Source organism: Emydura macquarii, unplaced genomic scaffold, assembly GCF_026122565.2.
Source record: "Emydura macquarii macquarii isolate MOO-44397 ecotype Brisbane River unplaced genomic scaffold, CSIRO-AGI_Emac_v2 contig_1253, whole genome shotgun sequence".
In the NCBI taxonomy this organism is placed as follows: Eukaryota; Metazoa; Chordata; order Testudines; family Chelidae; genus Emydura; species Emydura macquarii.
The window spans coordinates 88,180,480-88,193,375 of NW_027131390.1; the positions used below are offsets into that span (position 1 = coordinate 88,180,480).

At 39.4% G+C, this 12,896-nt stretch overlaps 1 protein-coding gene across 3 annotated transcripts in view; it reads left to right on the forward strand.

Annotated features, from left to right (window-relative positions):
* The window catches only part of ORC4 (origin recognition complex subunit 4), a 46,074-nt gene that overhangs the window by 13,499 nt on the left and 19,679 nt on the right, over window positions 1–12,896 (forward strand). For all 3 annotated transcript variants that reach the window (XM_067549493.1, XM_067549492.1, XM_067549491.1), the window contains exons 3-6: window positions 501–577; window positions 2,430–2,520; window positions 8,545–8,620; window positions 8,996–9,081. In XM_067549493.1, coding sequence (XP_067405594.1) covers window positions 501–577; window positions 2,430–2,520; window positions 8,545–8,620; window positions 8,996–9,081 — 330 coding nt within the window. The remainder of the gene's footprint in view (window positions 1–500; window positions 578–2,429; window positions 2,521–8,544; window positions 8,621–8,995; window positions 9,082–12,896) is intronic.

Here is a 12,896-nt window from a genome sequence, read left to right on the forward strand (position 1 = left end):
AGCTTTAAGCACATTACTTTTTAAATGTGTACAATGGGTTTTCTGGCACGTTCCTGGAGTACAGGGCACCGTCAGAGACAGGATACAAGATTAGAGGGACCGCTGGTCTAATTGTCTAATCCAGTGTGGCAAGAAGTGCTACAGTATTTATTTTTGCGGTGAGAAGCAGGAACAGAATATCAGGGGACCAGACACCCTGCAGAAATATTACTGCTTTTCTCTTGGATAGATTATCTTTTTGTCGTCTTTGCCCCTGGTCTCTGACTGTGTCACTAAAGACTGTCTGCTATGATTGGTTTCCACTGAGTCCTTATTGATAGCTAAAGTGTGCATTTGGAGCTTGAATCTGTTTTGTTGCATGATGCACATTTGCTATAGTACAGAAACTAATGAATCCTCCACTAATCCAATTACATTTACTAAGGGTGTTAGTATATATGTCTCCATTTTATAAGCATTAAGTATTTTGTGCCAGTCTTACTTCATCTCATTCTCAATAGGTACAAAGAATTTTACGTGAAAGATTTTGTCACCAGTATCCTAATGGAAAACTGTTTGGGGTAGAACTTCAGTACAAGTAAGTAAGCAACTTTATAACTTTGTGGCCAGCTCTTTACTATTTTGACCTCCGCCTAACAGAACCTGCTAGAACCTGTACACTCCTAGTAGTCTATAATTTTGGAATATTCTCCACTTCATTGCAGCCTCCTGCTGCTCTTTGTCAGGCAATCACCTTGATCTCCATGTGGCTTATTCTGTAATCGGGGATGACTAGCTCCAGCCTTTGAGGGATGAGTCACTCTGTTACAGGAACTATAATGAAACATTTGCTAGTGTAAGGTAGGACTCCAAAAAAATAACATTTGTTGTCTTCCTCTTTGATAAATAATTTATTTTGAATATTGATCACTCATTGCTGAAAGATATCCAAGATGTTGTAAAAGTTCCTTTTTTCACCTTTTTTCCCAGTGCACTCTTCCTTCTAAATGGCAGATTGTTTCAGTTGTTAATGTTAACTCCCTTTCTTCCTCATTGTCAATGTAAGAAAATTAGTGTTCCTGCTATAAATTAATATATATTGTAACAGACTTTAAAAAAGGAATAAAACAACTTATGCACACATTCTTCACTGAATTAATTGTTTTATGGGGAAATGAATGTAGGATATAAAGCCTAAGCTGCATTGTTACAAACAATCTTCTGAACCCCTTCCATATGCTTTTTGGGTCTTGGAAAAATTTTGCAATTGCAGGGGATGACCTCCGAGGCAGCGAAGGTGGCATTGACACTGTCACACTGTGGAGAGGCAACATGATGACAAACTGGAAATCAGCAGGACGGTTTTCATTCTTCAGTTACAGCAGAGAACTGAAAAAGTCCTTGATGTAGTTACTAGAATCTCTCTACAGCTGTTTGTGTTTTACAGTAACACGGCACTTAATCACTTAAATTATCTTTACATACAGTAAAGATATCCAAAAGGAAAATAGTTTTTCCTTAGAGAAGTGCATGTAGAACTGACACCTCAGTAGTTCAGTAATTTGTTCAAATTTCTAATTTGAGAAGTATTTTTGGATTGCTGAACTCCATACCAATCTAAAGTTATTGGACTGTTACTTGGAGTTTGAGTGGCAAATTAATAATCTGTGTGAAGAATCCATAGTTTGATATTTGTACCAAAATCTCATCTGAATAATATAGCATAACTTTAACACTTTGATGTCTTATTGTTTCTACTTAAATTCTAACATTCTATGCTAAATTAATTTTCTTAAACTTTGAACACCATTGTAGCCACCTTTTTATTTTCTGTAATTTCATTGTAAATGTAAGTTCTGACAAAGTTCACCTATGTTTTATCATAAACAACCTACATTTCAGTAAATGCATCAGAAGCTTAGTATGGGTAATCAGTTGGTTAAAATTATTCAGTTGGTGATTCCACATCTCTCCTAACAGTCTTTTAGCTGACACATGTGAAGCAATTTTTCTCCTTCTCCCTTTTGTTGTTGTAACTCCATTTGTTTCAATCAACTTTTATTGTTGCAGTTTAAAGTCTTAATAATTGAGGTTGGTTCCTTTCCTATTTGAAGGAAAGAGCTAACGACTGAATGTAATCGTTTTTCTCTAAAATTTGCCTTCCATATATGGTATATTTGCTGCCTAACATGGTTTTTAGAAGACTTCTAAAGAACTAGTGATACTTTTACAAGATACATATTTTAATGTTTATGAAATTAAGTCCAACCTCTTTCTTATTTTGATTGTATTACATTTTGCACCTCGTGCATGCTATTGTGGTTGCGGTTAATTACCCGTCCTGTGTTAGCCTTTTTCTTGTGTTGTGGTGTTTCTTCTCTGAATTTTCCTACAGTTACAGTGGATGCTCCTGTTCTTGAAGTGTTAACCTACAGTCATTGTCATTATAGACATCTACTGGAGCTGCTGAAACGAACTACTATCCATGGAGAAAGTAACTCTGCACTCATTATTGGACCCAGGGGATCAGGCAAGACTATGGTAAACACTCCTACTACTCTGCAAGTTGATGCAGGGTCAAATTGGACCCTGGTGTAAATGGGTAGAACTCCATTGGTGTCCCTGGAGTTATACCACCGCTGAGTTTGGCTGTTGGTCACTTCCTGTCTTTGGGAGGTTTTATTTTTAAAGATAATATCTTGTTTTGCTAATGCATATTTTTATGAGCATTTGAAGAGATGTATTCATGAGGCTGTTCAAAAGAAAAACCTTATTTAAATTTTTCTGTCAATCTTTTGGAAATTATAATATTCATATGTCTATAGTTCAAAGACAAGAATTCCATACTTCAGTCTGACTTACATGCTTTATTGTGAAATGCACATAACAGGTTCACTGCCTCTGGCCTGTCCCCTTGTTGTATGGGGTGGCTGTGCAAGCACCCTTGCCTCAGTTTCCCTAAGAGGTCTTGGAAATAATCCACAAAGGCTTTCTTGTGGCTAATGATATCCTTGCTTAAGGCTGGTTTAATAACAAGCAGTACAGAACACTCAATGCCCCAAGGTAAAGTCATTACTGTAACATAAAAGCTCATACTCACGCTGGCATCTTTATTCCAGTCTGTCCTTTATCCAGCAGCCATTCCCAGCTCTTTCTAGCAGGAGTTCTTTCCCTGTTCTTCAAGCAGCCACTCCCACTCCTTTTCCAGGAGGGATCCAAAACTCTGCCTGAGCTGTCTTCTCACTGGCTCAGAGAGATCCTCGGGCAAATTCTCTTTGCTGCTCTCTCTTGGTATCTTGGTCTCCAGCAGGAGCCTTGCTACTCTTCAGCCTTCTCTATGCTCCCTTTGTTGAAGTATGTCTGTCTACCCAGGGTGTCTTTCAGACTTATCCCAGAGACCTGATTGAACTACATGACCTATCTTCATTATCCCCATGTGGGGAAGTGAGTTTGGGTCACAGGTGGGGCTGAGACCCATTTCTCTTTAAAGGTGCAGCCACTCTGACAAAGTATAACATTCTTAGTATGACTGGCAGAAACTTGTGTAGCATTCAAAGGACTTAAGCTCACTGCCCCACCAGTAGAATATACCAGCCCTTGCATTAGCATTATAGGCTTCTGTTACATCAAACTGTAGATTCTTAATTCATCATACTACAAATTATCCTTTGTTCCTCTCTCCTGCATCAGTGGTGTTTCTCTGATCTGGCTTTGAGTGGCTGCATTGATATTTGACCTGCTACTCAACAGACTTTTTTCCCTTTTGTATTTTTTTCTTACCAAAAGAGTGAAGTTTTGTCATTGGGAGCAGGTCTTGCTCATTGCTTTATGAAATCGGTTTGCTTTAACTATTTTTCACTCTTGTGCTTTCTTCACAGAAATATCTGTGAAGCTCCCTGATATCTGTATAAAATCTGTAACTCAGACCTGAGTCCATTGAAGTGATCGCGGTTCTACTTACAGTAGTCAGTGTGGATCCCACTGTAAACACACATGCACCACGTTTGTGAGGCTGGAATTTTTTGCTTACCTGTGTCCATGAGGGCTGCATGTGCACCTTGTGCTCCAATGCCAGGGCAGAGTGGTCCTGGTTCTCCCTCTGTTTCCTCTTACTACCTGTGGCAGCAATACAGAACCTGGATTGTTTCTCACCCACTTAAATCTGGAACTTAGACAAAAGTCTATCTAAAGAAACACTCTTCACTTGTTTTACTTTCTAGAGTTCTTTCTAGAGTTCTTCATTTTAGTTGGACGTTCCAGGAAAAAAAAAAAGCTGATGGGGTAGACCCTTGGAACACCTGCCTGTGCACTCCTGTACAGCAGAGCCAAGTTGCAAAAATGGCAAACGCTAAGCCTTCAAAGTTTAAATCCTGCCCTTTGCGTTACTGTCTGATGCCTCTGATGAGCATAGTTTGTGTTTCTTCTGCCCTGAGGAAGCTCATATCCCTGATGAATGCTCCCTTTCCTTATGCATTCAGAAATCAAGGGATGCAAGACTCAAACTGCATCTCTTGGAACAATCCACTGAAAGTAGCCTCAAACCTAGAGGAAGAAGCCTCACCTGTCTGGAACCTAGGAGGCTTTCCTCCGATAGTGCCCAGCAACCAGGTACACCTCCAATATCAGCAGGGAGAAGAGATCAAATACAGCACTTGAGTCAGCACAAGGAATCACAGCACCATTGGATACATTCTCGGTACCAAAGACATTAAACGTCTTCATTGCTGGCTTTTAGACAGTGACCCAAAACACTCCACATCCAGTATGGAGTACTGCTGCAAATTAGCTCTGCACAGACATAATGTCCACCTCAGAAAGAGGACTCAGTCCAAGGACTCATCAAGGCCATCTAGTTTCAGAGAAGGTAATGGAGCACTAGCACCCAATAAGGCCAGAGACAGGAGAGGTGGAACACCACCTTAGCAGATATCCTAAGGTGAGCACTGAATGGGCTGGCCAAAACCAGTACAATATGCCACCAAGGCTCTGTTGGCCTGGATGGGGATTGCTATCCCACTGATCCCAGAGTTGTGCCCCATCACATATTTCCACAAGGAGGAAGTGATACCAGTTCTTGGTGTCGATAGTGAGGGCCACTTTGCCAGAACCAAAAAGAGCAGCTGGGCAAGGTGGCAGAACAAGCCTAGGACACTCCAGCTTCTCTCCCAACCCCAAGAATCCTTCTTATCCCCCAATGAGGCATTCGCTCTGACTACCCAGAGATGATTTTCGGGTGTTCCTGGAACTCTGGGTACCTTGGATATTGAAACCATAATTCAAGAGAATATTTGTGAACTCTTTTTGACATCTTTAGTTTTGTAGTGCCACAAGAATAGCCCTACCCATCACTAAGGGCTTGATGGAATCTACGATTGAGCCTTTGGAATGCACTGGCCGTGCTCCCTCCCTCAACCTCATGCAGAGAAGAGGTGCAAATACCATGAGTTGAGGAGTTGTATATGTACCCAACACTAGAGTGCTTGTCTCAAAAGAAAACAAAGTTGCCCCAAGGACAAGGATCTGAGGAAACTTGACCTTTTTGGCACAAAGACATATGCTTTGTCTTCCTTGCAGTTCCACATTATGAATGATCAAGGACTATTACAGCTTCCTTTATGGGAAAGGGTTACCCTATTACTCTCAACTCCTACAGAACTGTATGGCTCTTTGAGATGTTGTAGTCATTGTGGATCCCATGACCTTCTCTCCATCTCTGCTTTGAGTCCTTAGCTAACACATGCTTTGAATTATGAGAGATCTGAGGGAGAGATGTATCCATTCCATCCTTTATGCCCTTGTACAAGAGCGTAAAAAGGCACAAGGTTCATGCATGTCCTAGACAGATTATGCTATGCAAAAAACTCCAGTGTCATGCATGTTAAGAGCATGCACACCTACAGTGGGACCTAAACTGACTACAACATCTCAAAGAACCACAGTTACTGTAGGTAGCATAAGTAACTATTGAGTCATCATCCTTCACATATAATGCACTAATTATGGTGTCTCTGTTAGGCTCATAACAGATCCTGATCCCAATTTATGTTTGTAAGAAACTTCTATTTATAAACTACTGACCTAGAATAGACTATAGTGACTGGTTATAGGATTTGATTAAAGTACATATGAAGGTCTCCTACACTGTATGTCTGCTCACCATGTTCACAGGGAACCTTCAGTCAGAGTATGAGGAGTAATACCACATACTAAAAATCCTTAACTGTTTGCTATGTGCACACATTTATGGCTTTACCAAATTGAATAACAAAAGTTAAAAGGCCATATATTATGTATTTGTTATAAACAGTCTGTAACCTTTTAGCTAAAAAACATATTTTTGTAATATAAAATAACTGGAGAATTTTCATAATAAAATTTAAAAATTGGTATAATTACTAAAGTATCTTTTTTTTTTTTTTTTAACTACTCTACCTATCAATTAGGAACCAATATAGCTAAGTCGGCACAACCTTTAGCACGGATGCAGTTATTGGTAAAGAGGAACTTATAGTGGTTTAGTTACATGTGCGCAAGTGCAAAGTCGCTTGCATAGCAGTTATCTGTGTAGCTTAGCTATACTGTTCCATTAGCATGAATGCAGTTGTTGTGCTGACTTAACTACATCAATTTCTAACTGACATATTGGCAGTGGCATACAGAGGGTCTCTGGCGCCCATGGGCCAAGCCTACATTTGCCTGCGCCCCCTCCTCCTCCCCCCCCCCCCCCCCGTGTAGGACAGGAGAGGTCCTGGCAGCCCCCCCAGCTGCCCCGGGATGGGGGGGGTCTATATCTGTGGGGCAGGCTGTGATGCATGTTTGGAGCGTAAATGCAGGCTTGGCTCCTCTGTCCCCCACACTTACCTGGCGCCTCCCTTTCCCGCTGCAGCCCCACAGGGATGGGAGCGGTCACTCACTCTCACTCACTGGCCTGGGGAGAGGGGCTGGGCTGGCCCTTTACGACGTGCAGGAAGGGAGGCACTGAGGAATGTCCCTCAGAGCCTCCTGCACATTGTGAAGGGCCAGCCCGGCGCCCCCTGCAGACTGGCGCCCGGGGGCCTGGCCCCCTCCCAGCCCTCCCCTCAGTACACCATGGTATATCAGCGTAAAAACTCTTTGTCTGGAGGGCCCTAAAATAGAGATCCTAACCGACAAAGCAGACAGTGTAAAGGACAGACTGAGACCAAGGAAAGGGATACAACATGTAAGCAGAGAGATCAGGGTGATAATGGACAAATATCTAAATTATGTGTCTTCGGCTTTCTAGAATTAAACACATTCAATTCTGTCCTTCACCATAACAGTTTACAGCTTTGGTATTCTTCTGGTCCTCAATAACCCATTTTTGCCAGTAAGTGAGCAGTTAACCATTTCATTTGTTTTATGAAAAGTATGTTTAGTTAGCTTCTTATAGGAGAAAGGGAAGAAGTGAGAGGGAGTTGGATCTATGTTTAAAAGGAACAAATGATAGGTAGAGGAGGCAATGGGAGTGGCCTTTCTATAAATGGGAAGGAGAGTAATGAATAAATATTAAATGCATACTATAATATAAAAATATTTATTTAAGGTCAGTTCTTTCCAAACACTGGGTGGAAAATGATTGAGAGCATAAGTAATATTTAAAATGGTGGATTTTGGGGTTTTTTAATTCTTACTTGGAACCATCAAGTTGTGCACGTTGTTGGTTTGTCATTGCATGCTGCCAATAACTTTGTACACCCTTTCCGTTTTAGAGTGTAAGATGCAGCAAGTGTGCCTGATGTCTTTAACATTTTTCACTCTTCGAGGTTGGGACCTTAACTACATTTGTGTCTCTTGTACAGCATCTAGCATAAGGGGACCCAAGCCTGATTGGGGCCTTTGGGTGCTACTGTAATCTACTAAATGAAAATACTAGAGCCATCATTTTAGAATCTTTTAAAAAGCTATTTTTCCATTTTTGGATTTTTTGATGCAGCTACAAAATAGTCTGCATTTTGTAACTTGAAAATTATTGGCAATAGTTTTATGCTGTGTTCTCCCACAAAGAACTATGATGCTACTAATAATACACTTACTTCATGAAATATGGAAGTAACAACAGAAGTTTTAGAATATAGAATTTAGTCAAATATCACAGTATTTGTCATCCTTCCTGCCAGCCTTTCCTCAAGATGTTTCATTCATGCCACGAAGTTCTGGATCTTTGCATTTTTCACATTTTGGTTTTTAAAGATGAAAGGAATGATGAGCCCAGGTGGAAGGAGATCATTGATGTGATTTGAAAGATGAGATTTAAAAAAAAAAAAAAAAACTTGAACAAGAATTTCTTGGAAAGTGTTTTTCCCCTAATGATGCAACTGTTAGATGTGAAGAGAGTAGGTAGCACAGGAAATACTCAGGTTCTTTTGAGTGTCCTCAACCGTAAAGTAGTAAAGTTTGACTTGATCAGTTAAAAGCAGTATCTTCAATTTTAGTAGGTGTTTGATCCTCTTGTTTTATTTGCCGTTTCTTTTTACTGTTTTTAATGTTAAAAATATACTGGGGAAATTTTAATGTGAACTATGCGATTTTTTTTTTCCCCCCTAGTTATTAAATCATGTCTTAAAAGAGCTCATGGAAGTTAAGCAAGTGAGAGAGAACCTCTTGCAAGTTCATCTAAATGGCAAGTAATATGTCATTCTTTTAAATTAAAAATACTATCTATTGGCTTGTTGTAATGGGTTTTCACTTATTATAAATCTCAACCAATATTTTCTTTAAAGACTTGTTTCAAAATATCTGCTCTCATAAAAATCTTTGTTCAATTATGTAATTGTTCAATTGTATCCATTGTTCAGTTGTGTAAGACAGATTGTTTGAAGCAACTTTTCAAGAGGTACAGGTAGTTTTACTGAGAAAATAATAGAAAGTCCCACTTGGGAAAACATTGCTGGAATAAGTCTCCCCACTGGCTTTGCATAATGATGTGACTACTTAAGTGTAGCGAGAGCAGAAGAGAAAATGTAGTGTTTGTTATATAATCACCACTTTCTTTTAGGGCTCTTACAGACAAATGATAAAATAGCTCTCAAGGAGATCACGAGACAACTACAAATGGAAAACGTTGTTGGAGACAAAGTTTTTGTGAGTATGAACTTCTTGTTGCTCTTTTAAGCACCACTTAAAACAAAAAGTGAGCATTATAATCAAATTATAATCAATATAATCAAAACAAATAATCTTCCCTCAAAAAAGAGCCACAACCCAAATAAGTAGCTTTTCCAGCCATTGACCAGACTAAAATGAATGGATTTGAGCCATTAGTGCAAAACTCTGATGGACTGGCTGACTCTTCTCATAATTGTCTTTTCAAAATTTATAAATTGTCTTGAATACTACTCATATGAGATTTATGGAATTAGGAGATCAATGTTAACCTGTTCAGGCCCTCTGAAAGTATTTCCTCAGCCTCTGTCTTGCTTGACAGTGGAAAATACCAGACAGCATTTATGAACATACACTCAATATTGCACATAATGTCAAATGTTACTATTAACTTAGTTTTTCTTGTTAAAAGATTTTTTTTAAGAAAAATCAACAGTTTCTACCACAAAATAATAAAAAGAACCTCTTAAAACTGGCTTGAAATATGTAATTGTATAGATGAAGTAAAGAGTTCTAGTGGAGTTCAAAACTGATAGTGGCAATATATTTGGAACCAATAGACTGGAGCATCTGGATAACATCAGCTACAATATTTATTTCTTCATAAATAAAGTATTGATCAATAACTTACTAGGTATTTTAAATTTGTTGCCCATCTAGCAATATTTTAGCAGTATTAGTCTGAAGCATGTTTAACTACAGTTTATTATTACTTTCTAATAAACTTGGCTTTAAAATCTGAATTTGATGATGATGACCATGGGTATAAGGTCTGTAAGTTGCCTTACAGACGAGAAAAAAGCCCCTTAACTTCTGACCTTAAGGGAGACATGATTTGATTGGTGGGTCCGAATACTGTTAAAACTTAGCTAGGTGGGCAACAACTTTAAAATGTCTAGTAGCTTGATCACAGTCCTTTCCTGCTGCCTCAACTTCTCTTCCCATGAGTCCACTTGATTAGGTTCCAGGGAGGACAAGTGACAAAGTTCTAGTGAGTCTCTGTCCTTTGCTGGTCACAATCATTCTTAAAGGTTGGTTTCCGCAATGTCCATTGGCATATTTGCTTTACAGCATCACACATTGCTTAACCCCAGTTACTACAACTTCAGTTTCTTTGTCATTTGCAGAAGTTCCTCTGTTCCCTCCTGATAGCCTTGTATGATCTATTAGATCAGTTCCTATGGAAGTATTGGCCCTTAAGGATATTTCTACACTGCAGTTAGGGGTATGATCCCCACACAGACAAACACAAGCTCTGTGCAAGCTAGCATGCTACAAACAGCAATATGGATGTTGCAACACAGATGGGGGCTTGGGCTATCTATGTGTGCAGACCCAAGAGCTTGAGTGAGCATGTACTTGGGTGGCAAACCCAAGCTGCCATCTGTGCAGTAACAACCACTCTATTTTTAGTGCACTAGCTTGAGCAGAGCTAGTATGTGTTTTGTCTGCCTGTACTGGGAAGCATTCTCTCAGTTGCTGTGTGTAGAGATACCCCAGGTGCTTTTATCTTGCATAACGCTTCAGCTGAATGCTTTTTGCTTACATAGGAGAGCTATTTTCCTTGAGACATTAGAATAATAGAAATAATGCTTCAAACTTGCAGCAGCAGCTATTGTAGAGTATGACATATCTCGTTTTTGCTTGAGTGAGTGATGCTCTTGCTTTCTGAGCTGCATTGGTTGGTGGTGGTTCAATGGGTGTGCTCCAAGGTCTGTCTTCTTGTATATAATGGAAGATGAGTCAGAGGATCATTTCACCCTCTCCCTTCTCATGGGACACTTCGGATTGGCAAAGCTGCATACTTGATCATGTGATATTATAATTCCCAGCCATGGGAAACAGATTTATATGATGGGGGAAGCAAGGTAAGAGTCTGGGAATCCATCAAGGGCCTCAGCCTTGAGGATTTTCTCCCCCTTAATCAGTTTTAAAGCCATTAGTTTCTCCTCTTGGGTGATTAGGGATGGGGAGAGAGGCAGCATGTAAACTAGTTAGGAACTTTTGTTTGTTAGAGAACTCCTTACAAATGTGTGAGATTTTTATTGGACTATATTGCCGCCTTAATTTACTTTTTTTGTTTCATGTTCTGAAGCCTTCAGATCTCGTGTCCTTCCTCTGAGTATCTTAAACTAAGTGACTTAAGCTCAGAAAAGGAAGAATTTTTTTCTCCACAAAAGACATGGGACAGTTTTCCCTACTGGAGTAAAATATAGTGGGAAGAGCACATTTTTTTTTTCAACATACTAGAACTTGATATAATAGTGTTTTATTTCTACAATTCCACCTACCAGGAAGCAGGAGGTAAAAAGATCTCAGTCATTAGCCTGACATAAGGACTTGTTCAAGCCTCCTTCCTTGTTGGTGGTTTGTTTGTTTATTTATTTATTTATTTTTTGCTTCCTCAGCAGAGACACTACAGCTTTACCTTCTCCAGTGTACTTCGAGTTCATATTTTTGTTCCCTGCATACATATTTAAAATAATTAATGTAAAGGGACTGGACAAAGGGAGAAGAGAGGCAAATACAATCCCATTCTTCACTCACACTGGAGGGAGAAGACCATTAATACACCAGCCCAGGGCTAAAAAGCCATCTAACCCCTCGCCTTAGAAATGGCAAATTATTGCCTTCCAGGATTGCTCCCACCCTCCTTCTACACACATTCTCCTTTGACTTGGATTAATTTAGACCCTGCTGATTTAACCTGTACATAAATGGAAGATCCCTTCTTTACTTGTTATGGTCTTGCCCCTGTTCCAAGTTAGTTTCATTCCTCACCCGTACTCTTCTCTTTTCACTGGGTATTGCACTAGAATGTTATTGCCATGACCACTCTTTCCCACCCCTTTCACAATTTTGTACCCTGCAAGAGAGAAGGGGTGGCAGTGGGATAGCACTTTTTTTCCAGCAAAAGTATGGTGGTACTGCTGATTTGAAAATTGCATGCCGAACACGTGCACAAATTGCTAATTAAGTAAAAACTACTCAAGTCAAGGAATTTACCAGTTTTATGTTTTTATATGTGCAGTATGAGGAGGAAGAGACAAAGGAAAACTACTTAGTAACTTGATTTATTTTAGTTTTCTTTCAACCCTGTTTCACTTCATGCATGTGTTACTGTGGTGGTAAATCTTTTCAGTTTTCATGCAGAAGAAGGTGGATAGAACTAGTCCTTATGGAGAACTAACAGTAGTTTTCTTTGCCACCTGCTAAGTAGAACATGGTTACACAACATAATGTTGTAAGCAATTTTTTCTTATAACGTATAGGGCTTAACCAAAAGGTAGCTTTATTTCAAAAAGGCTTTTAAAGGGTGAACTTTCTTATGAGTCTGAACTTACAACATTTTCGGTTTTTAACAGAAATCTCTCGATTAGCTTTCCAGGCTGGATTAGAATTTAGAATGACCTTGATAAATTAGAGAATTGTGAAATCAGACAGATGAAATTCAGTTGTGACAAGTGCAAAGTACTACACTTAAGAAGGAAAAATCAAATGCACAAATACAAAATGGGGAATAACTGGCTAGGCAGTAGTACCGCAGGAAAAAAAGAGAGTCTGAAGGGTATATTGGGTCACACGTTCAACATGAGTCAATGTGATTCAGTTGAAAGAAGGCTATTCTGGGGTGTATTAACAGAAGTGTCAGATGTAAGAAACAGGAGGTAGTTCTGCTCTACTTGGCACTGGTGAGACCTCAGCTGGAGCAACAAAAATGATAAAAGGTTTAGAAAACATGACCTATGAGGAAAGGTTTTAAAAAAAAAAAAAAAAATATTGACAAGTTTAGT